This window comes from Triticum dicoccoides, chromosome 1A (assembly GCF_002162155.2).
Source record: "Triticum dicoccoides isolate Atlit2015 ecotype Zavitan chromosome 1A, WEW_v2.0, whole genome shotgun sequence".
In the NCBI taxonomy this organism is placed as follows: domain Eukaryota; kingdom Viridiplantae; phylum Streptophyta; class Magnoliopsida; order Poales; family Poaceae; genus Triticum; species Triticum dicoccoides.
This window is the reverse complement of record NC_041380.1, coordinates 85269025-85290978: the sequence shown is the minus strand read 5'-3', so window position 1 is coordinate 85290978 and position 21954 is coordinate 85269025. Positions and strand designations below refer to the sequence as shown.

Sequence of the window (21954 nt, the reverse complement as noted above, 5' to 3'; positions counted from 1 at the left end):
CGGCAATACGCACTCTGCGGGCCTACGTTTTCAGTCCCACCTCTCGGCCCAACCCGCGGGCCACGTCAGTGGCGCGACCCCACGACGGCCACGCGTCCACCTCCTCATCCTCGCGCTCGTCCCGCGGAGCGCGCACGTACACGTCAGCGCACTCCCTCCACGCGCCGGGCCCACGCGCCAGGGAGAGCGGGACGAGACTGCGGGACCCGTATTTTGCAGAGACGCCCCTCCCCTTCTCCGCAATCCCAACCCGATCCCATCCCATTCACCACAGTCTAGTCCCCTCCCCCTCCCCTCCCCACTCCCCCCACCGTTCTTCCTTCGCCGGCCACTCCGCGAAATCGAATCCAGGTACCGCCTCTCCGGCCTCCCGCTTCGATTTCGCGCTCCGCCGACGCAATCGGACGAGCAGGATCCGCTCCGTGTTTTTTTAGAATTTTTTTTCGTAATTTCGAGCGGCGGAAGGTCCGGGGTTGAACAAAACCCTGCCTGCTTCGTGTTCCGTAATCACGCTGATATCCGAATTTTGTCCCTGAATTGATCCGCTCCATGGACGTTTGATGCAACAGCGAGCGCGAATCCTGCCAAAGCCGGTGTTGAGGAGCAGTTCGTGTGCCCTTTGGTGAGTGGGGCAATGGCGGCGGCAGGGAGACTGCGGGGACGGCGGCGGGCAAAGGAGGTGGAGCGCGAGCCCGAGCCGTTCACCATCGAGGAGGAGGTGTCCCACCTCACCCGGGTCCGGTCGGAGCCGTGCCCCGGCACCCGCGCCGCCATCCATGGCGCCAAGCGGAAGAGGGGCCTCTCGGCTTTCGAGATGGTGTCGTCGAGGGAGTCCGGTCGCTCCGGGGGCGGCGGGTTCTGTTCGGCCGACCGCGCCTATGCCGCCGGAAAGCACCTCCCGTCGGAAGGGCCGTGGTGCGTCGAAGACATGGATAGCGAGGCCTATGTCTCGCAGTTCTCCAGCGATGGCTCGATGCTCGTTGCCGGGTTTAGGGTAGGTGATTTTGCTTCTTCTTCTTCTTTAGAAGACCCATATGGAAACCTGCGAACAGATAAGTTGTGCCGCAAGTGTGGCTAATATTTCTGTGCATTCCTAAATTTGATGATAAGGGAAGCCGCATCAGAGTTTACGATGTCGATAAAGGGTGGAAGGTTCATAAGAACATAAGCTGCAGAAGTATGAGGTGGACGGTTTCAGATATTGCTCTCTCCCCTGACCAGCGATATCTTGTAAGTCTGTTTTGCTTCCATATTCTCTCCCTTGGGTTGGATCAACCATTATTTTTCTCGATAATTCTTGGACATAGATAAAATGAATAGTTAAAGATTGAAGCACTGATTGCATTACTTGGTTGTGGAAAACAGATCATTTATAGTGCTGGCATTTGTCTGCACTTTTTTTCAAGAAAACGCGAAGCTTGCGTTTCAATGCGTCGATCATTTTTTACAAGCCTAAGACTAGGCCATTACATCCAACACTTATGGCAAGACTACAACTCTTAGAGTTTAGTTTGAACGCAACAGCCCATGTCCAATAGTTTTTTGTTAGGTCAATAGTTTTTTCCCTTAAGATATTTTTGTGGTGCATTTGGATTCAGACACAGACGTTCGGCTCTCGGGTGTGCAGCACACCGGTATCTGTACCAATGTTAATTGCATGGAGATGGTCGCATTAAATTAGGCATAAATTTGGCCAATTGCTATACATATTCAATACTTCGCTATGTACTTTGAAATAATGCTTTGAAGACATACTGTATCCAAAAATAAAAGTTAATCCCCTTTCTTTTGCGGGAATAAAAGTTAATCCTCTAAAACAAGGCTTTTGAAAAGCCACCACGATGTCAAACGATGTCTATTGCTTTTTAATAGCATTTACTCAATCGGTCATTTCAAGGTTTGCTACTTTACATTACCATTTTAAGTTGAAAGTTAAATCAAATTTATGCACAACACTCACTTTTTATCTGGAATATTTTTCCTTGAGGTGTACTTTCTAGGTTTTTTTATGCAGTTGTTTGCTGACTAATCAAGTTGTATTCTGGTTATTTCATGCTCGTTTATATGCTTTCCTATTCATTTTTCACTCAAGTCGTTCGATCCTTCACAGGCCTATTCCAGTTTGTCGCCTATTGTTCACATTGTGAATGTGCAGAATGCTGGAAGGGAATCGGATGCTAATGTTACTGTATGTTCTACACTCTGAAACTATGACTGCATGCTCATGTGGTCATGCCGTACTTATAAAATGTAAGTGATGTGCACGTAATCCATGTTTTAAATTTTTTTTCTTTTTCTGCAGGAAATTCACGATGGTTTGAAATTCTGTGATAACGATGAATACTCTTTCGGGATATTCTCTGTGAAATTTTCGAAAGATGGTAGAGAAGTAGTTGTTGGGAACAATGATTGTTCAATATATGTCTATGATCTTGGAGGAAATAAAGTGTCAGACCGTATCCGTGCTCATACGGTATGAAATAACTCGATTAGCCATATGCATCTTGGTTCAATCATTTCTCTGGCTGCTTTATTCTTTCTTTCATTCCATTCCATGTTGTCTCGGCTATCTCATTCCATACCATGTTTAAGATTCCTAAAAAAAATGTTTGTTATCCACACAAGAACAATTATTGCCTCAAAGGTCAAAGCGAATCACCATCACTTAAAATTCCTAAACAACATCATAAAAGGGTTGTGGTGTTGACGTGTTCTTTGGGTCGTGCCATCCTTGGCGATGTAAGGGTTGTGCCGTCTTCGGCGTTGCATCTCTTGTATTTTACCTGGCTACGGCCCAGCAATAATGAATAGTAGAGATAAGATGTATGTATGCGGAGGCGTCCTGTGGACCAATAACTCTATGAGAGCCTGTAGCGACGTTAGGCCGGCAGCCCCTTGCACTTGGACCGTCCATGGTACAGTATCACACAAATATAACCAATGGCCCGGAAACTGAGCTGGATTAGATTGATGGAGCAAACGAATAGCACATAGTAGGAGGAAGAAGAAGCTGTGAATCTGAGCAATGGAATTCATAGTGAATCTGGGCAATCGCCCGGAAAAGTGATAATCGAGTACTTGGAAGTTGTAACTACTCGATTTGTAGCTCGCCGGGCATTCAGTCAAGTACTGCTCCCTATCTTCAGTCAATGGCAGCCTGTTTTTACAAGTGTCTAGTCATTATTTTTGTATGTGATTTCAGATTAAAACGTAGCTCATATTAATTCAGAAGTATCTTCGGTCCTTTAGCGGTGATATTAGTATATGTTCGATTCCCCCGCAAAAAAAATCAGTATATCTTCGATTCATTTGGCGATTGGCATAGCAAAGTAGAAATAAAACAATGTGCACGTTACATGCAAATGAAAAATCCATTCCAAGATCAAGAGACATTTTCTTTGTTCTAGCAATGGTAAATATGCAGTTCATTTTTGATGTGTTAGCTGGACTGAAAGTTAAAAACATGTGTGCACTGTTTCCTTCGGAGAAAATTAGTATCCAGAATTGAAGCATGTTGGATACAAGCTGACATATTAGGTCTGCTCCATGTGATTGTGTGAAATGTGCCAACAGAGTCGGATTACTCAAGAGGTCGATCAGGGGTTTGGGTAAGAGAATTGAAATACCAAGAGCCGGACATTAGAGACGGCCCTCGATTCGTTGGGTGAAGCATACGACCTCTACATCCTCTACTCCTAGGAGATTGGGTTTGGAATTTGGTACGGCAAGAGCAGGTTGAGCGTGGAGATGACAAAGTCGATGTGAGGACAAATTTTGTAGAGATGTCATGACATACCATAGAAACCATTACGGCATGCCAATTAGGCTATTAGTGGGTGTGAACAATTACTTTCAACATGCGTTCAACTATTATATGTGCTCGTGCGTCTATAGAGAAGGTCTGCAAGGTGAGAAGAGATTTATCTTGTAGTGGTGATGTGTAGAATTTTCCATTAGCTCCGTTTGTGTAGAGAATTTTCGAAGGTTTTTTAAGCGCTAGGCGTTGAGCGAGCGTTGTGCCTCCGCTTAGTTCAATGACAGCATAAGCGGCACCTGGGTGCTCTTAAGCATTATGTACGGACGTCATATGGACAGGAACAAGGGCACCCAAAATCAGTTTTCATAGCATGCAAGGCATGTATACCAAAAAGGGTTTCCCCTGCCTTTATATTATAAAGCAACTATCACCAATTACAACCGAGAGACCGATACAAACACACACCCAAGGCAATATACAAAGGTGTCGGGCACCGACACACCACCCCACCGACCACCAAGCAAACTACAGATGAGCGACGAAGACCACTTCGGGCCGACGGAGACCTCCACCATGAGCAACCACAATAGGGACGTGAGTTGGACAACAACGAAGCCAGGACTCAAAAGCGGTGCCTCCCAGAAGGGTACGACCATGGATAGCCGCCACCGCTCAATCCCGAAGATCAGGTTTTCACCCGGAGCAAGATGACAGGAGAGGGAACGCCACGACGGAGCCTTCAGGAAGGATAAGGCGTCAACGGCTGCCGCTACTGTCGGCTAGTCAAAGGACTGAGCAAGTGGTGTACCCCGGCGCTCACCCCCTTTGTCGCACCCTAGCTCTGTCAACCACCCGCAACCACGCCACCCGTGTGGCCATGGTTGCCCGCCTGCACCTTAGATGCACGCTCCACCCCCAAACGCCGCGCCTCCCACCGCCAGAGCCGCCGCCCTGCAACCAGACAACCCCGAGACCACACAAAGTCCCTGGCTTTGGCCCAACCGGTAGCCCCCGACCGATGGAGCCACAGCAGACGCTCCGCCCCGAACATCGGCGGACCTGCGCCAACACGTCTGCGACCGAGGCCACCCATATGGGAGAAGGAGCGGACGCATCCGGACCGGCACACCCCTGTGCCAGCGACAGGTGATGTGACTGCATCGAGGCCACCCATCCCTCCTACCGAGCTCCCCGCCGAACACGAGGAAGGGGGGAGGAGGAGCGGACGCATCCGGACCGGCACACCCTTGTGCCGGCGACAGGTGACGCGACCGCATTGACGCCACCCATCCCTCCTACCGAGCTCCCCATGGAACACACCTCCGTGTCGCCCTACCATGGCAGCCGGCACACATCCCAGCGAGGCCACCAGCAATTGCATGCCCACCGACGAGGGATACCAAATTGACCTGCAGCCGCATCCAAAGTAGCCCACTAGGGAGGCCCTCCCGCGCCGAGCGCCGCCGTCCAGCCGCAAGGGCCCGACTGGACGAGTGTTGCCCAACTCCACTGCTGCCGCACGCGCCCCCTCACCATCGCGCCACGGTGAGAGAGGCCGCCCACGGCCTAGGTCGCCCACGGCCCAGGCCGCCCGCAACCCGCAGCGTGAGAGGCGGATCCGGACGCGCCGCCATGAAGCCGCCGCCGCCGTCACCACCAACATGCTGCCTGTCGCACCGCTACCGCGCCCGGCATCTAGCGCCGCATCTCGGCCCGCGTTGCACCCCCTGCGCGAGGAGACGAAGGAGTCCCGCCGTCGCCGGCGACGCACGGGCTTCGCCCGCGCACGCCCCTGGTGACGGCAAGAAAGTGGAGAAGAGGGGAGGGGAGGCGGCGGCGCTAGGGTAAGCCTCCTGGACGCTCACGGGAGGAGGCGAGGAAGCGGGTTTCCAAGTGCTCGCAAGGCATGTATATATAAGCCTAAAATAGCAAGCATGTTGGGGAAGGAGACATGAGGAGGAGCTGAGGTCGGGGAGGGGGAAGAAAGCTGGCAGCAGCGAGGTCGGGGAAGAGAAGCCACCAGGCTCCAGCCTAGATGAGGAGGAGCTCGAGATAAGGGAAGAGGGGGGAGGACTAGCAGCAAGGTCAGGAAAACTCGAGGTGGAGCAGCGCTAGGTCGGGGAAGAAAGCCCCAGATCTGGCGGCACAAGGTCGCGTTGCTCTCCTATGTCTCTCTCACCCTGCTTTCCTTTGTCTAACCCTAGGCGTCCGAGCGTTTTTTTCAGCGCTTACCCCAAAAGCGAAGCGGTAGGCCTCCCCTCAGCGCTTAAGCGCGCCTAGGCGTACACTCAATTTTTCACTGGAATTTTCCATCTGTGCAGTCTCATACAATGATAGCAATTCAATTTGTGAGCTTCCAAAATCTGAATCGGTTGGAGGGGAACATTTAACTCAAGCAATTTCAGTTTTCAGTATTGCCGAACTGCTAGCTTGGCTCCTGCTAGAAGTCCGTCCAGAAAGTCTAGCATGTCAGACCAGGATGTAAAATTCCATCTGCGCCGTTTCCATGAATAGCCATTGTCACATTTAAGTAGGATGCCAGCCAGGTGTGGGCCACGAACGACTGGAAATGACTATAAAAGCTGGCTATACATGCAGAAATACACAGTGCGTTGCAAATCCCAAGAGGACTGCATGGTCCAGATTTCATGTGCAAGTGTGCTCGGGACGGGAGCCAAAGCGGATTTCCGTATATCTCAATCCTTTCATCATAAAAGTGTACTATGTTGTACCTTGAGATTTTCCGTACTTTCTTTTGGGAAGTTGGAAGTAGTCACACGGTTTCATTGAATGTGAGTCTGCCATCTTGAATACTGATGAAATGCTTTGGAGGAAACATAAGAAACAAAATGAAATAGCACTGTTTGCAACATAGTTTTCATTTTTCCATCACAGTATATCATGATGGGTATGTATTCCAGGTTTGAGGTAGTCTAGGTTTATGGGAGTATCGTGACTAACCACTGGATCATCAGTTCATTGCATTAATGCATAATCATGTATTACATTTTACATAAGAGGACTTTATGTAAAATTAGAATCACATGGATGTAGATGATGTACTGATGGTGTCAAAGCTAGAACCATCCTCGCTTGAGCAGTACAAGATTCATATGATTGTTGGATGCCCTGGAGTAAATTAGTAATACTTCGTTTTTCACAATCTCATTTTCTTCTCCATTGGTTCTGCAAGTCTGATGTCAACACGGTCACCTTTGCTGATGAAAGTGGCAATTTATTGTACTCTGGAAGTGATGATAATCTCTGTAAGGTTAGTATTCTTGTTAATTTCTCTAGATTGCTGTTTTACTAAACTTCCTTCTTTTTATTTTGCTTCAATATGACTATCTAGTAATTATATTCTAGTTTATTCGGTGGTGAACAGAACTAAAATACACTTTGTGTATAATAAATGTAGTTGCCTAGCTGGACTTGAAGAGTAATTAATAAAGCATAAGTTTATGCTTCCGATGGCTTTAAAAGAGCAGAATGTGCCTGTTATTGTTTAGATTCTGCTACAAAAGTAAACAATTGAGTGCCTGTTGGAAGTTGATCAACCTTTTATATATGCTCCACCCTTTTATCCCTTCTTGCATTAGCCTAACGATACTTCATAACCCTTAGGTCTGGGATAGGCGTTGCCTTGTAAGAGAGAAACCAGCAGGTGTTTTGACAGGTCACTTAGATGGGATTACATGTATTGATAGCCGTGGTGATGGGCGTTATCTAATCTCCAACTGCAAGGATCAGACTATCAAACTTTGGGACATCAGAAAGATGTCCGCCACCGTAAAAGGGTGATGCTTTTGTTTTACATATGTACATAATGTTAACAATGTTCTAGTCCAATTCGACCATGACAACTCCCAATTTTGTGTATTTCTCAATTTTCTACCTTTTTCACAGACGACAACCAAGATTGTATGACTGGGACTACAGATGGATGTCGTTCCCGTCACACGCTAGATATTATAAGCATCCAAATGATCTATCTCTGGCAACATACAGGGGTCATTCAGTTCTGCGGACACTTATCCGCTGCTACTTCTCTCCAATGCACAGGTTAGGAGTGAATTAGGGATTATGCTTTGTCACATTCAAATTTGGATTTGCTTTTTAACTAATTTAGCATGGCTTTTGTTATTGCTGGAAAGGTTATTAGCACTTTAATCTGGATTGTTGGGTTTACCCTATGATCCTACCGGGTCTTGTGGTATGGAGTATTTGGTGTGATCTGATCAGATTGGGCCTGTGATCCAGAAAGCGACTCTTGGCATTGTGATGGAGTGGTGGGGGCACTACTCCAGCCACCATGGTTCAAATCTTGGGTGGGCTTCAGTAGAAACTTTGTGAAAATTGTGGATTTGTTCTTGGTCTCCATCAGATTCAGGCGTATGTTAAGGTGGCGCACTCCCATGCGTCTGTTTGTCTGTGGAACAAAAGAGAAAAAGGGATTGGGCTTGCGATCCAGATCTGGGAGGCAGGGCCACTAAAATTAAGATTCAGTTGTGGTCCTATCAGATTGCATTTTTAAAAGCAAATCATGTCTGGTTGCTTGAAAAACGAATATACACGATAAGTTGAGTTCGGGATGTTTGATTTATTTGGTACTTCCCGCTCCGTACGTAAATGTCTAAAGAAACACTAGAGTGTCTCTTGCTGTTGTTGGTTGCTCCTCTTCATCAATTAAGTTGGCATTGCATTGCACTCCGGCCACGACTGGCGGTATGAGGCCAACAAAGCATGTCTGGTAGTCAGGACTTCTGGTACATGGATCTTGCAAGTATTAAGTATTGACCCGTAGGCTGCACAACAAGAGATCGCCATGTGAAAAAGCTGGTGGACCATGGACAAAGTAACCTAATTCAATTGTTTCTAGGTTCCCAACAACATTGGTTGCTATAGTTTGTACCCACTTGAAATCAAACTTGTGATGATGCCACATTATTAGCCACAGTGCATCTAAATTAGCATTTTCAACAGACATTTAGATCATGTGTAACTAGTAACCACGCAAGTGACCTCATTGTTTTCTTTTTTACTTCTTGTGTTATCTTTTGCAGCACCTCATTGTTTTCTTTTTAATTCTTGTGTTATCTTTTGCAGCACGGGCCAGAGGTACATATACACTGGATCAAGTGACGATTCAGTGCATATTTACGATGTGGTATGTAAATCCAATCTTCCCACATTTTCCAAATTATAGCATGCCTACTTCACTGTTTGCAGATTGTTGTTATCCACTACAAACCTGCTGCTCGTGCAGGTAACAGGGGCGACCGTCAAGAAGCTCTCGTGGCACGGTTCGATCATCAGAGACTGCACCTGGCATCCTTACCGTCCAACGCTCGTAAGCTCTTCCTGGGACGGCTATCTGGCCCGGTGGGAGGCATCAGGCAACAACGAGGACCCCTCGGTGCTCACGTGCGACGAGCAGAGGACTAGCCCTTACGACCAGACATACGGGCTCTCTTTTGCCCTGTAGTAAGTTGCAGAGGACCTGGCGCAGTAAGCAGAGCCGGAGCGAGCTCGTGATGCACCCGGTGTTGGGTTGTGGCAGTTTATGATTGATGTGCTTATATGGCAATATAAGCACAAGCAGTCATGCATTGTATATCTGAGGCAACTTGTGCTCCTCTTGCTGTCACTGATAGAAAATAGTGATGTAAACAAAGATGTAGCCGTTGCTTTTGTAAATTTGTTTGCAGTTGATCAGGTGGTGTCAGTGACAAAGTCATATGTAACTATACAAGTTTTTTTGTTGTTGTTGAGAGAATTGTAACTATGTAAGTTAATAATGCATGTGCATTCTGTTGCCATACAGAAGTAAATAACGCTGGTGATACAACAACTTGACCTGTGGGTGTGGTTTCATCCTCAAAATATTGTCCCTGTTCTTCCAGTTACATTGATGTGTTCGAGGTCTGTGAGTTGCGAACATTGGTGGTTGGCAGGCAGGCGATGGCGTCAGGCTCACCTGATTGATGCCGACGATCACGCGGGTGATGAAGAGCAAACAGTGGTGTCGTGCCAGCGATTGTGCGGGTGACCGTGGAGGGCAAGCATTGCTCTGCTCTCAACTATGGTGAGAGCTCCACCCTCCCACAATAGGTAGGGGTTTAGTGCCTTAATCAGTCATGACCGTTGGGTTTGTGGTTGATTTGGTGGTTGTATGCGACCATAATGATGTTTAGGCTGGCAATTTGGTGGTTCTTACTTCTTTTGTGTTACATGTTGCCAATTTAGGGCTAGTTGTGCATTCATGTGCAACTACCAATTTGGTAAAGTTGCAAAACATAATACTTAGCGAGGTGAAAGTGTAGGAATTTTTAGATGTACTCCCTCCGGTCCTTTTTAGTTCGCATATAAGATTTGACTAAAGTCAAGCCTTGTAAAGTTTGACCAGCTTTGTAGAAAAAAGTGTCAACATTCACAATCTGAAATCAATATCACTAGATGTGTCATGACTTAAAGTTTCATATTATATAACTTTAGCATGGCAGATGTTGATATTTTTTTATATAAATACGGTCAAACTTTGTGAAGTTTGACTTCAAAGAATTCTAATATGCAGAGTAAAAAGGACCGGAGGGAGTACTGCGCGTGCATGCAATGATTTGCCGAGGGTGGCATCATGCAATTATTCACGCAAAATACTATCTTAGGGTAATGGGCAAAGAGTATTGATTTGATGATGTTTAATAGGATAGGAACCTATTGCCAATAACTTCCTCTGACTTCTATTAACTTTCATTGAAAAAATTGCACAAATATGATAACAAATGCATCATTTCTTTGCAGCATCACCAAAAGAGTTGCAATTACCCAGTCATTGCATATCATTTCACTTCCACTTCACTAACCTAATCAAAGCATCCTAATCCAAACAAGGACTCTCACAATGGCATTCAACCTATGTGCTAGGAAATCATGGCCACTAGCAGCAGCTACAATTGCATCTTTCACCTCTTAACTCCTCTCTGTTCTTTTGTCCTGCTGATGAAACGTAACAAAGATTACTAGCTACCACCCCACCATGACCATCAATTCCTTTAGCTCCCACTGTCTGCCAACTGCATTTGCGCACTGCTACCACCATGGCCAGCATTGTTGGAGCTATCAATGATGCCATACTGAATTGTCGGTAGAATGGGAGTAGGATCAATCATGGTGTAGACCTTCACCACCCTTCACTTGCAACAGGGGCACTTTATAGATTAATGCTCTAGTAAATTTGTCTAAATATTCGAACCAATAATTCAACCCCCTCCCCCCCCACACACACACACCACCACCACAGACACACACACCACCACCACCACCACACACACACACACACATGTCTAGTCTTTTTTAACTACTTGGGCATGGATCGATGTAGGCCGCATATTTTTTAATACCGAGTTGGCAGGATCTTAAACTCAAAACTTCTTGCTTGGATATTATATTTAGTGAGATATTTTATGGTACATCACCTTAAGTGGGCCATTCATTTCTGTGATTGGACAAGATGAAGCAATTAACTACCAGTGGAGAGAAAAAGGGCAAGTACTGAGTTACTATGTGACGAAGGGCAAGTCCACGAGGATACAACCGGCCGTTTGCGTCTGAGTAGATGGCCTTTGGGAGACACGGGGTGGCTGCATTGTCACTTGGTCAGGAGGGAGGGGGTCTCAGTCCGCTCGTGCGACGGAGAGAGACCAACCTTGTGCAGCCGACGGATGGTGCGGGGCGACTGTGTCAAATCGCTGGGTTGGCCATTTAATATTGGCCACTGAATCAACTAAATTTATGCTCCATTTAAACCCCATTCACCCCAATGTTCGAAATGGAGAGAATCGGTCAATGTATTTCAATGCACACCATAACTCTGACACGACTCCTACTCATCCTCTTACAGCGCCCGGCGGGTAGTGAGAAGACTTGTGGCGACGTGCGGCGGCGTTCCAACAATATGTAGCAGCGGCAGTCCAACGACGTTCGGTTGCAGCGGTGGGCTGCAGCGCGGTGGTCCGACGGCGGCGTGCTGGCGTGGCGGTATTGGAGATTGGATTAGGAGAAGACCAACTCCCCCACCAAATAGGAAAAGGTGGACTATTTTTTTGGTGATCACCAATAATTTATTAGGTAAAGGAGACTTGTTGGAGCAGGTTTTTGGCCCAACTCCTCCAATATCAGAATTTTATTGGGGCAAGGGGAAGTGATGCTCCTAGGAGATCTTCATAGTCGTTGATTAGTTTTCTCATCCATTTCTGTTGCGTGAGTGCTCTCACCTTCTTCCTTCTCCACTCATTCTCGGGCTTCCTCCTCTTTCTTCTTACCGAAAAAGGCTTCTACCCCTTTTGTTGTACTTCATCCTTGACGGAGAGTTCGGTCCCTGTGAGTGGTCGATCACTTCCTAGCAATTCGATAATTGTCTCATATAGTACATCCTAGTACTACTCCCTCTGTAAAAAAATATAAAATCATTTAGATCACTAATATAGTGATTTAAATAATCTTATATTTCTTTATAGAGAGAGTACATTTGGTGCGGCCTTTCATCCATCAGAAGAAATCCACCGGGCACTCCGTTAACTCTGCAAAGATGGTTGTTCAAACCATGAGCATCTTTGATTCTTATCATCGTGTTGTTACAAGGGATGAGCCTTTGATGAGTATTTCTATAAAAATTTGATGCATCGATAAGATTCTCGGTTCTTGACCTGCAAAAGAAAAAAAAGATTCTCGGTTCATAAAAAAAATTGCTTAGGCCAGCGGGAGATAGTTGACCCGCGAGTGTAGCGCGTTAGTTCGTGTAGCCAGCATCTGGTTAGGTGAAGCATGAGTCGGAGCTGTATACATGTATACGTTACGAGTAGCAAAGCCCTAATTTACTGCCTAGGTTGCTTGGTTGACTTATATTAAGCCCTAATTCGCTAATTACTTTGCTTGTTGCTCTCTAGGCGCGCAAAGAGCATGGTTAACAATATATCCAGCATGTTGCAATGTCATTTAAAGCCACAGCATGTATAGTAGTTGGAAGGAAATACTTCTCTCAGCTTACAAAAACATCTTGTATTGTGGGACGAAGGATGTACTATTATATTAGCATATGGCTCATCTTTCATTCTTACAAAGTTTTTGAAGCCCGTGCTTGGAGCTAAATATTGTTATATTGATTCATCAAAAGCCATAAAAATTCAAAAGCATCTATTTAGAAGTTTTTATGGCTTTTTGACCAAAATAAAAAAGCTGTAAAAGCAGAAGCAAAAGCCCAAACAAACAGAGCATAAGTAGCTTCAACCTTCAAGGCCTAACTAATTGTCTAGCTTGCTTCTTGCTTGTACTTACCCAACTGCATACGCAAGATTCGACCATTCCACGAACGTCTTATACATACCACACATACATGCACCTCAGCACCACCCACATCTCCCACTCCAACAAATAGAGGCATATATATAACAACCAACGTTGTCCAAGTCGATCAACTGATATCCGCCTCCGCACTCTCGCCGGCCGTTCATCAGTCATTCAGTTGAACAGGTCAGACCGGTCGGTACATACGTAAGCTCAAGCCTCAAGGTCAACTGCAATCCTTCGATCATTCCTACGGTTTGGTTTGGTACTACAGATATCGACTGTGCGATCCGCAGTGGTGCCGTGCGTGCGACGATGAGCTCCACGGGCAACGTCGCCGGCGGCGGCAAGAAGGTGTCGTGGCCGGAGGTGGTGGGGCTGCCGGCCGGTGAGGCCAAGGCCGTCATCCTCAAGGACAAGCCCGACGCCGACGTGATCTTCGTGCCTTTCGGGGCGGGGGTGCAGCAGGACCTCAGCCTAAACCGCGTCCGCGTCTTCGTCGGCACCATCGCCAGCGTGGTGACCGTCGTCCTCGCCCCAAAGGTTGGCTAGCTAAGCGAGCTAGCCAGGGAGCTATGGTTAGCTCATGAAATAAATTCATAAACTGATATCATCTTGCAAATTGATTTCATTTATGTGTGTTGTCGTATTCTTTAATGTTCAGTTTTTGAGCTTCGGTTGTAAGACATGTAATGGTGAAACATTGAATTTGCGAGCATGTACGGCCTTGCGAAAGAAGGCAACAAAAAGTACTCCCTCTGTAAACAATTTGCGAGCGTGTACGGCCAATGGATTCAAAAGTGTTCTTATGCTCCCGAGCTCAAATGAGCTCGGTGAACAGAAAAATCAAAAAACAATCAAAAATCTGATTTTAGTTTTTGTGACAAACACTGATAAAAGTTTCAAGTGCTTGCAAAAATTCGTCATAGAATCACATTCCTGTTAAGTGTGGCAAAAAAACAAATTTAATGCTCCAAAATGCTTTTGAAAGTAGCATTTTCAGAGAACTGGTTTTTTTTTTGCCACGCCTTCTAGGAATGTGATTCCATGACAATTTTTTGTAAGCACTTGAAACTTTTGTCAATGTTTGTCAGAAAAAAATCAGATTTTCTTGAATTTTTTATTTATTTTACTATTCACTTGAGCTCATTGATAAGAAACTCTGCATCCCTATGGAGTAGCTTTTTTCGCCTATGGAGTAGCTAGCAGGCTGCATATTTGACATTGCAACAACAGTAAAGCTGGAGTAGCACGCAAGGGCATATCATTATATTTGACCATGATTTTGGGGAAAAAATAAAACTACTCTTTCAGTTTACATTGCACCCTCGTGTGTCCACTCCAACATTGACCACCGATTTAAATGACGAGTCATATCGGAAATGCCAAATGGAGATCGAGCTCCATGAAAGCCTTAATTTGAAAAATTCAAATTTCAAGTTTTCAAAAAAATCTGAAAAAACACATATATACCTAGACATAATGTACATGTGTGTAAATTTTCAGTCAAAATAAGTTGAAATGAGAGTTACATGGAGGTGCTCGTACCCAGCCACTGCTAGGGTTACTTCTGCCTTCCGTCGGCACCAGCGCCGGTCTGCCTCGTCGCCTATGGCCTTAGGGCCATGGAGGCGTGATGGATCTCGGCCCTTGCCGGTGGGAGGACTTTGTTTCTAGATGCTTTTCAGAGTTTCTTAGGATTTGTGTCTTACTCGAAGAGATGAGGCGGCGGCGGCTTTCTGAAGATAAAATAAAGTTCTTTGCCCCTAGCCCCGCGCTAGTGGTGGGCCCAGTTCTTTTGTCAGAATCCGACCCCTACCCAGCTTCTCCCAGAATCTTTGAGCCCGTTTGTTTTACAATCCTATGTAATTAGACCCTAACTAGGTAGGATTGTAAAACAAATGAGGCCCAAAGATTCTGGGAGAAGCTGGGTAGAGATCGAATTCTGGGAGAATCCCCAGATTCTGGCAAAAGAACTGGGCCTAGTGTCATCCGAGAGCGTGTGGAGATTTGTCCCCGGCGAATCTCGTGTGATTCGGTCGGCGATGAATCTCGCGTGATTCAGTCGGCGTTTATTTTCAGTGAATCCATGTGGATCCGCTTTTTGTTCTTGTGTGTTCATGTGTCTAGGGCCTTAGCATGATAACTTTTCAACTGTCTACCAAAACAAGTTTTGCCCGACTCCAGGGAGAGAGGGGCGATGACATCGGCGTGCCTTCGGCTCGCTTCAGTACTTCTAATCATCGCTAGGTGGTCAACAAACCTGGATGTAATTTTTATAATTTCTGATATTCGTTTTACTATCATGATTGATGATAAAAAGATTAAAAGTTTTTTCAAAAAAAATAAGAGATACACAAAGAAGACAAATCTAGGCTTTTTAGCATATATATTGTTCATCCTCAAAGTTCATGAGTTTTTTTGTGCAGCTCAAAATTCAAGGTATTTTATGTGAAATTTTACACACGTACACAATACAACCTTTTATACATGTGTAATTTTCTTAGAACTTGAAAGTAAACATTTCGATTTTTGAATTTTTCAAGATTAAGGCCTCCAGTCTCCAAAATGCCCTACTCGAGTTACATACCCTAACAAATATAACAGAACTTGCACTCAAAAGATGTTTCCGATGTATACCGATCTCCAAACACAAGATTAGGAGAGGCAACGACATGGGGATTTTGACATGTTCGAGCATTTTGCGACTTGCCCTATGGAACTGCACCCACAGGTAAAGTTATTGTATCACCAACGTCAATTAACTCTTTTGTGATGACCTAAGAGCAGTTGACAATGAAATGTTCTTTTACAGTTGAAACGCAGTATACATAGTGAAGGAGATCATACTTTCACTGAGAAAGTAATTATCTATTATAGTCGATACAAAGATAGCAAGAAGTCTGATATACGGAACCTGCCCGACGAAGGCCGTTGTCGGGCCAGACATGAGAGGGAGCGACAAAATAAAATTCACGCGGTGTGACTCTTTTAACCCCCTCGGCAATACTAACAAGGTAAATTGGAGAACTATATTTTCCATAGCCTTGTCAGCACTGGTCTCCCCGGTCAATTCAAGTTGCTTCCGACTCCCAGTGAGATTGCCCATGGTCCTCGCCGTGTTGGAACATACACCACACATTTAGCGGCGAGGACGCTTGCTGCTCATGGATAAATAAATGTGTCAGCGCCAGAGTGTCAAAAAACATCTTATATTTTAGGACTTCAAATGGAGTGCAAGGTCGCTGAAGCTTTCTAATCAGTGATTTCGGCCTTCAGGCGAACCAAAGGAGATAACAATGCTCACTAATACTTTGTAATCAGCAAAGCTACTTCAACTTACATAATTTGTATGCAAGACAAGCAAAGAAAGACAGACCTTAATTTCTTATTTGGTGCAAGTATGCCACGTTTTTCAATGCTCTTATAGCGATCCCTCGCTAGATTGCAGCACCCCTGCACAAAGATATAGCAGTTAGCCCCTGCAGAATTCTAGTAGACAGCAACAAAACCAGAGAATGTTACCTTCAGCTTTCTAAGCGAGCCACTAATCTCCTCTGTCAACAGAACTTGAACGGGAGCAGGTTCAAACCTGTTGCATTCATATTTTAGTTATTGTCAGAGAATCAAATATCATAGCCAAATATGACACCATGTGCCCAAAAAGAATACTAAAATATACCCCAAAAAATTAGTAATGTCATCAAACTTTACAGCATAGTAGAAGGAGTGGTATAAAAAATGATTCAATGAGCAGATTAACTATTATTTAAACCGCTACCGAAGTAAACCAGATTACACTGGCAGTTGTAAGTTTCATGAAAATAGCAACACTAATATAAGACTTGCAACTGTTAAAAAAAACATCCGGGTTAGAAATGTACTTGTGTCTACCCAGACGACGTGGAGCTGACTTGAGTCTTTCCTGCTTAGCCACAGTTAGCCTTATGCGCTTTTCCTCCTTTTCCTTGTCCTCTTTCGCTATCTCCTCTAATATATTTGGCAAGCTGCAAAAAAGAATAGCAAAAATATGGTAACCAGAGAACTAAAAGTAGACCATTCTTGGGAGCTTGATGAGACAGGAATGTGAAACCTACCTGTCTATTTGCTTTGAAAAAACTTCCAGTTTCTTCGCATCTGCTTCTGTCCTTAACCTCTCTTTACGACGAGCCCTTTTGTTCAGTTCCACTCTCGTAACTCTTTTTGTTTTCTTCCTGAAAATTAATAGATCATACCATTAAAAGATATCTATAAAGATAAACCGGACACAACAGCTATTCCGATAATATTTTGCAAATTGACACCAAAGCAACTAAATTGAAACGTCAAAAAGGTATGTCTGAAAAAGCACATAATCTTCCAATCGGATTCTAAAATGTGAGCTGCAATCCTCCTGCACTCTACTAGCTTTCTAATGCTACCAATGGAAGAATAAGACAACACTTAGCAGCACCCAACTTTCTGAAAAACTAACTCATTTTGCATAATATATAAACATGTCAAAAATAGTGAATGGCGGTGTGACACTAAGCTTCAACCATCATTAACATGTACTCCCTCCATCCGGAAATACTTGTCGGGGAAATGGATACCTGACAAGTATTTCCGGACGGAGGGAGTACTACTCACAAAAGCCATGAGGATAGAAGTATGATGTACTTAAGCCAAAATACTTTATTTCATAATAACTATATATTTTTCATAACATAGTCGAGTGTAACCTCTCTCCAGTTAGAGCATCAGCATCCTGGTCTTTATCACCTTCTGCAGCATCTACATCTCCATCAACAGCAGCATCTCCATCATCAGCAGCATCAAGAAAAAATTTCTGCAGGCCAGGTGAAAGAAAAGGGATAAGCATGTCGAATCACAAGAACACAATCCAGTAATACAGCATGGAACGATACATACTGTTCCGAGACTAAAGTCAGCAGCTGACAAGTACTCCGAAATGGTTTTGATAAAATTCCAATATATATACAGGTCATATGATTTGCAGAACACAACTTGCAAAAATGGAATTCATGTTACATTGCTTACATAGCTCGTTACAGCCTAGATGGCACGAACCTGGGTATGGATATATGTGAATCAAATAACTTGTCATTTCATGATATACTTACGAAACACCCCTATAGACTAGAATGAAAAATCTCAGAATGAACTAGACAATAAGATAGTAAGATAGCACCTTAAAAAGACTAGATGAATAATCTCAGTCTTTATACTAATGTTAATTCTGCCTGGATGACAACCTCCGTCAATAGAATTACAAGGATTTTTTTTCTATTACTTGGTGCAAGGTAGACTTGCGAGAATACAACAGTCCACTTCCTTGGAACCTAAGTCTCTAAAAAAATCATAGTGCATGCCTATGTTCATCAGAAGCAATATACCAATATAACAAGTGAGTAAGTATTCAAAAGCAGATAGAAGGTTGGGATATTGTCCAAATTCCAGTCATCTCCTAGAGGGGCTATGTGTAAAGGCAGTCGTAGAACTTACATCTTCTTCAGCTACTGCTTGACCAAGAACAGTAAGTGGCACTGGTGTGGGGCCTAACTCTTTCGTGTAGATCTTGCGCATTTCATCAGCAACAGCTAGAGCAAGAGCGTCCTACAAACACCAACACAAACAACATGAGTAAAAGAACTTATTATTAAAAGCACCCAGACATCCAACAGCCAATGGTTTTAGCAATTAAGAAGTGGATAATATTACAAATATCCTGAACTTAGAATTAAGAAGTGGATAATATTACAAATATCCTGAACTTAGAACATATCTTCAAGCACATACTTGATGGGCTTCATGTGGAGGATTAAATGAACATCCTTGAGGCTCAACTTCAACTGCAGGAATCACAGATGTGGTAGATTTCTGCAAGAAGTAATCCATTAAACCTAGACATGTTAAGACCTATAAAAATGCAGAAGCTACCAGGTGCAGCATTTGGCAAGAAGATATGTTTGCAAATTTGCACAAATATGACTGCAAGCTTTGCGCATTCAGACTTACATTTTTCTTAAGCCTTTTCATTCCTTTTTTGGGCAAAGCAGCCCCTTTAGCATCTCCACCCCAGATGTCGAGGTTCTTCTCAGCTGAATCCTCTTCCTGTAAACGAAATAAATCCAGCAATTAGCAAGCTGGGCCTCAAAGAGAAAAGGAGTTGCACAACTCTCCAACAGTTAATACCATGGGAACACTTTTTTCTTCCCGTGACTCCTGCAATTCCTTTTTCTTTGCATGCTTCTTGAACTTCTTCTTATCCTTCTTTGACATCAAAGAAGATGGAATCGTCTGTATATAAGGGTTCCGCTTCAACACACTCTCATGGTGAAGGACCTTCTCCCTGTTTTTCTCAATCTTCCTTTTGACAGGAACATCTACAAACAGCAACAAATGTTCAGCACCACTAGTGATTTAGACGACCTTTTGCAGCTTACTGAACATGGCAACTTTTACGATTCAGTACATCAAACATACTTCCTCCGTCCGAAAATACTTGTCATCAAAATGGATAAAAAGAGATGTATCTAGAACTAAAATACGTCTAGATACATCCCCTTTTGCTTATTCTGATGACAAGTATTTTCGGACGGAGGGAGTATAATGCAGTGATGCATACTTTGAGCCCCAATATGAAACTAATGTAAACAATTCCATCAAGGATTCCAAGTACCAAGTGCTTAACATTGAAAGGAGCAGCTACAACATTAGGTAACTAGATTAACAAAACTAACAAAACTATATGATCAGCATTTTTCACGTCACTGCATTCTAGTGGTATCACAAACTTTATATTAGCCTCTAATTCGCGACTGGTGCCTCAATCCTAGTCCGGAGCTAGACCACCAAACCTCAAACTAACACGCAGAAGAACAAAGAGGGGTTGACTGACTGACCGACCTTTGGGGGCCGGGTCGGATGCGTTGGCGGCGGAGGAGGTGGACGCGGAGGCGGGCTTGTCGACGAAGAAGAGGGAGCCGGACGGGAGGGAGGGAATGGCGGCGGCGCCGGCGTGGGCGTCGCGCGTCTGCTTCTCGTAGAACTCGTCGATGTCGTCGGTGCTGATGTTGGACCGCCACGCCTTCTTCCCTTTCCGCGAGCTCTTAGCCGCCTTACCCATCGCCGCCGGTTGCTCGCTCGCTCGCTCGCGCCGCCGCCTCGGGGAAGCGGGAAGGGTCTTGGAGGGAGGCGGGGAAGTTATTAGGGTTTCTGGCCTTCGTCGGGTTGGGTTATTTGGAGAGGGCTGGTGTTCTGCCAGGTGGGGTCCCCGAGTTGTGGGACCGGCTCTATGAGGCCTCCTTCTCTGGTTCACATGAAAATGAAGGTTTGTTTCAAAAAAACATGAAAATGAAGGAAACACACAATAGGAAATTTTCTTATGGTGACACTATTTATTTATTTTTATAGCTTACTAGGCTTGCCGTTATGGTGACACTATTTAAGCCTTTGGTTTAGATAAAAGAATATAGCAAAGAAAATGAAAGAAATTTTCCTCCTGTCTCGGTTTCAGACAAAAAATTGCAGGAATTCCATAATTCACTTGGACACTTTAAAAAAAATCTACGCATGAAGAACACGATTAAGTTCCTTGGCGGCATAATAGCATGCTAATTATACCTTTTCCCAGTGTTTTGAGTTTGATTTGACTATATTTATTCAAGTGTGCAGAATTCTTACGTTTTTCAATCCTTGTTTTGAGTTCCAATGTTTTTTTCCTATTCCTGTGGACTAAACATCCAAGTGTGCAAAATTCTTACGTTTTCCAATCTTTGTTTTACACACGCATTCCTATTCAATCCTCGCGTTTTCCCTTTCCTGCATTTTTAGAATCATGTGGACCAAAGGTGGACTAAGAAGGGAACACACACACCATGCATTTAAAAAAAAAAAATCTTGGATCCAAATGTTGGAAAACGATTAGATACAACTGCGATGTTCCCTATCAGAATATATGTGCCCGCCAACAGATTGAGTGAATGGATCAGTTGGGTCATGTCGCTCATTCGCAAAAGCAGCTTCCTCTCTCCTTCCACATGTCACCTCTCCCATCCTGATTTGCTCACTCCGCTCCCTCGTTGTTGTCTTCCATCGCTGCGGATGGTGGTCCTTGGAGCTCACTGTGTCGCAATGGACACAACCACGATGTAGCTCAGATTCAAGATTCTTCACCATGCCAAGCCCAGGGGATACGGTGGACCAAGGGTGTTAGATTCAGTGGGGCATTGGCGAGATGGATTTGTTGTCAACGAGTTCAATCCGGCGAAGTCGATGCTAAAAATAAGGTTAGTGATTTGCAATTTTTCAAAGTTTCAAACGTTTTCTCGACATGTTGCAAACTCGGGTGTGAGACGTGTTGCAATGACTCAATGGTATCTACTTCAAACATTGTGTTTTTGTTATGCAAGTGTTTTTGGTAAAAGTTTGCTCCCATCCTACACATGCATGACAATTTGTTGCAACAAATGGGCATTTGTTGCACATATATAACATTTTGTTGCAGTTTCAACCGAGTGACCTTAGTGATTGCTCATGTTTTCCCAAACAGTTTTTTTCCGGTAATATGCAGTAAATATTTGAAATACATGAATTTCAAATGAATTTTATGAAGGGAAAAAAAAGAGAATGCATTCAAAACAGGGGCATCCCATTCGCACGCTACAGTTTAATGGATTTGGAGGTGGGCCAAAGCATCGGTAACCAGGAAAGCTTCTACTGGACATGCTACAAACCAGGCACTATGTAATTTCTTGAAAAACAGGACAGTAAACATGTTGCGCAATTCAGGAAACATACGTCGCAACTCCGTTTTGCTCGGGCTACTAACTTACTGCATATCACATTACAAA

General features: G+C 44.5%; 3 protein-coding genes across 3 annotated transcripts; 2 read left to right on the top strand and 1 right to left on the bottom strand.

The window, feature by feature from the left end:
- Window positions 1–249: 249 nt before the first annotated feature.
- Window positions 250–9588, top strand: LOC119364605 (LEC14B homolog). Its single transcript, XM_037630090.1, has 10 exons — window positions 250–351; window positions 570–994; window positions 1111–1230; window positions 2111–2188; window positions 2303–2473; window positions 6951–7028; window positions 7382–7554; window positions 7664–7819; window positions 8864–8924; window positions 9024–9588. Exons 2-10 carry the CDS (start codon window positions 635–637, stop codon window positions 9240–9242), a joined length of 1416 nt encoding a protein of 471 aa, XP_037485987.1. The 5' UTR covers window positions 250–351; window positions 570–634; the 3' UTR covers window positions 9243–9588.
- A 3592-nt stretch (window positions 9589–13180) lies between these two features.
- Window positions 13181–13850, top strand: LOC119266878 (subtilisin-chymotrypsin inhibitor CI-1B-like). Its single transcript, XM_037548188.1, has 2 exons — window positions 13181–13285; window positions 13374–13850. The coding sequence occupies exon 2, from the start codon at window positions 13415–13417 to the stop codon at window positions 13649–13651; it is 237 nt and encodes a 78-aa protein (XP_037404085.1). The 5' UTR covers window positions 13181–13285; window positions 13374–13414; the 3' UTR covers window positions 13652–13850.
- A 1992-nt stretch (window positions 13851–15842) lies between these two features.
- LOC119364596 (ribosome biogenesis protein NOP53) lies at window positions 15843–20328 on the bottom strand. The gene is made up of 11 exons (XM_037630078.1): window positions 20009–20328; window positions 19295–19485; window positions 19118–19213; window positions 18899–18979; window positions 18605–18715; window positions 17821–17927; window positions 17197–17313; window positions 16984–17106; window positions 16625–16691; window positions 16479–16555; window positions 15843–16260 (listed from the first exon to the last, which is right to left on the bottom strand). The coding sequence occupies exons 1-11, from the start codon at window positions 20226–20228 to the stop codon at window positions 16242–16244; spliced, it is 1209 nt and encodes a 402-aa protein (XP_037485975.1). The 5' UTR covers window positions 20229–20328; the 3' UTR covers window positions 15843–16241.
- Between the last annotated feature and the right edge of the window lie 1626 nt (window positions 20329–21954).

What these genes read in the sequence shown, in the direction of transcription:
- LOC119364605 (XM_037630090.1), top strand. Translation starts at nt 635, where the DNA reads ATGGCGGCGGCAGGGAGACTGCGGGGACGGCGGCGGGCAAAGGAGGTG. An exon ending in TGCTCGTTGCCGGGTTTAGG is followed by an intron (nt 995 to 1,110) that starts GTAGGTGATTTT and finishes TTTGATGATAAG; the next exon opens with GGAAGCCGCATCAGAGTTTA. An exon ending in ATGTCCGCCACCGTAAAAGG is followed by an intron (nt 7,555 to 7,663) that starts GTGATGCTTTTG and finishes CCTTTTTCACAG; the next exon opens with ACGACAACCAAGATTGTATG.
- LOC119266878 (XM_037548188.1), top strand. Translation starts at nt 13,415, where the DNA reads ATGAGCTCCACGGGCAACGTCGCCGGCGGCGGCAAGAAGGTGTCGTGG.
- LOC119364596 (XM_037630078.1), bottom strand. Translation starts at nt 20,228, where the DNA reads ATGGGTAAGGCGGCTAAGAGCTCGCGGAAAGGGAAGAAGGCGTGGCGG. An exon ending in ATCCGACCCGGCCCCCAAAG is followed by an intron (nt 19,486 to 20,008) that starts GTCGGTCAGTCA and finishes TGCTGTTTGTAG; the next exon opens with ATGTTCCTGTCAAAAGGAAG. An exon ending in GCTCGCTTAGAAAGCTGAAG is followed by an intron (nt 16,556 to 16,624) that starts GTAACATTCTCT and finishes ATCTTTGTGCAG; the next exon opens with GGGTGCTGCAATCTAGCGAG.